Raw genomic sequence first — 2,146 nt, forward strand, 5'->3', positions numbered from 1 at the left:
GCGTGGGAGAGGCTAGTGACTAGTATGGATAGGCTGTTAGTGTGGGAAAAGCTAACGACTAGCATGGATAGGCTGGTGGTGTTAGCGTGGAAGAGGCTAGCAACTAGCATGGATAGGCTGGTGGTGTTAGTGTGGAAGAGGCTAGCAACTAGCATGGATAGGCTGGTGGTGTTAGCGTGGAAGAGGCTAGCAACTAGCATGGATAGGCTGGTGGTGTTAGCATGGAAGAGGCTAATGACTAGCACAGATAAGCTGGTGTTAGCGTGGGAGAGGCTAGCGACTAGCATGGATAGGCTGGTGGTGTTAGTGTTGGAGAGGCTAACGACTAGCATGGATAGGCTGGTGTTAGCGTGGGACAGGGTAACGACTAGCATGGATAGGCTGGTGTTAGCGTGGGAGAAGCTAATGACTAGCATAGATAAGCTGGTGTTGGCGTGGGAGAGTTTAACGACTAGCATGGATAGGCTGGTGGTGTTAGCATGGGAGAGGCTAGCGACTACCATAGGCTGGTGTTAGCATGGGAGAGGCTAATGACTAGCATGAATAGGCTGGTGTTAGTGTGGGAGAGGCTAATGACTAGCATAGATAAGCTGGTGTTAGCGTGGGAGAGTTTAACGACTAGCATGGATAGGCTGGTGGTGTTAGCGTAGAAGAGGCTAGCAACTAGCATGGATAGGCTGGTGTTAGCGTGGGAGAGGCTAGCGACTAGCATAGATAGGGTGGTGTTAGCGTGGGAGAGGCTAGCAGCTAGCATAGATAAGCTGGTATTAGCGTGGGAGAGGCCAGCAGCTAACATAGATAAGCTGGCGTTAGCATTGGAGAGGCAAGCAAATAATGAGAAAAGCCAGAACTATCAAGTTGGGGCTTTTTACAGTTTTGACAGGGTATTTAAACTAGGCTTCACAGTTTTGAATTATAATTTATAATGTCATATACAGATATTTCTCATAAGTTGGCTAAAGAGGAAAAAAAACACTGCCATCGACTAATAGACAAGCGTAAACACAGCTGCTAATTCCTGGGGCAACTAAAGCTGTCTGCTTCACAGTAATATGTTTTGTTTAATATTTGTGCTTGTCCTCATGTTGAACAGTAAATTCTGTCTATGGAACASCTGTCAGTGCATGTTGCCTACACAGTAGGTTTTGTATGTCAACTGTTTTTGTTGTTGAGAAAGTTTTCTTTATTCAAAAAAGTTTGTGTCTAATAAAGTAGATCAGCAGCCTCTCACTAGTTACTAGCCTCTCCGAGTGGTGCCAGCCTGTGATTAATCAGATCAATAGCTGGTTTAGGAATAGATTTAGCAACTGCTGGTTGTGCAAWAGTCTTAATTTTGGTCCTCATACAGTGCCATATCTCTCTGGAAAAAAACCCAAACATCTAATTTAAAATAACAAAATGTTATTGTGCTGTTATGTTAAACTGTTTATAATAAATATGGTTTGTAAAATCTGTGATGATAAAAAATCTTTTTGGTCATTAAAGGTTTAGTGACTCTACAGATTGACGTGAAAACTGAAGGTAGCCAAAGACTTACATGCTCAAAGCGTAACGTAGGCTCACTGGAACTATCAAAACCAAATATCTCAACGGTTCCATCATCCCTGCCCACCAAGATGTCACTCACTCCGTCTCCTATAATGTCGTACGTATCAATGCACAGAATCCCTGACGGAAGGACAGAGAGGTTAGTTAAAACAAACTTAAAACCTTTTGGAATGAAGAAAGTTCTTATATGTTAGAACAGTGGTTCCCAAACTTTTTATCTTCTGACCCACAAAATATCCACGGCAAAAACTTGTGACCCCAAATACTACTTGTCTGAGTACACGAACTTCATTAATAACCCTAAAAACACAGGCTTTTTAACAGTATAAACAGTTTGTACACACATATAAATACTTAATTTTGCTGCCCTCCAATTCACTTTAACTAAATTTGTCTGAATACAGCAGTGGTTCCCAGACTTTTTACCTTCTGACCCACAAAATATCCACGACAAAACTTGTGACCTCAAATATTACTGGTCTGAGTACACAAACTTTGTTAATCCTAAAAACACAGGCTTTGACAATCTAAGCAGCTTGTACACAAATATAAAAACACTTATTTATACTTATTTTGTGTTTTTGTAATAGTTATAGGG

General features: G+C 41.6%; 1 protein-coding gene across 1 annotated transcript in view; it reads right to left on the reverse strand.

The window, feature by feature from the left end:
* The window catches only part of bbs7 (Bardet-Biedl syndrome 7), a 10,772-nt gene that overhangs the window by 4,727 nt on the left and 3,899 nt on the right, over positions 1-2,146 (reverse strand). Inside the window, exon 8 of the mRNA XM_014020254.1 lies at positions 1,538-1,668. Within this exon, the coding sequence (XP_013875708.1) occupies positions 1,538-1,668 (131 nt within the window). The remainder of the gene's footprint in view (positions 1-1,537; positions 1,669-2,146) is intronic.

This window comes from Austrofundulus limnaeus, unplaced genomic scaffold, assembly GCF_001266775.1.
Source record: "Austrofundulus limnaeus strain Quisiro unplaced genomic scaffold, Austrofundulus_limnaeus-1.0 Scaffold246, whole genome shotgun sequence".
NCBI lineage: Eukaryota > Metazoa > Chordata > Actinopteri > Cyprinodontiformes > Rivulidae > Austrofundulus > Austrofundulus limnaeus.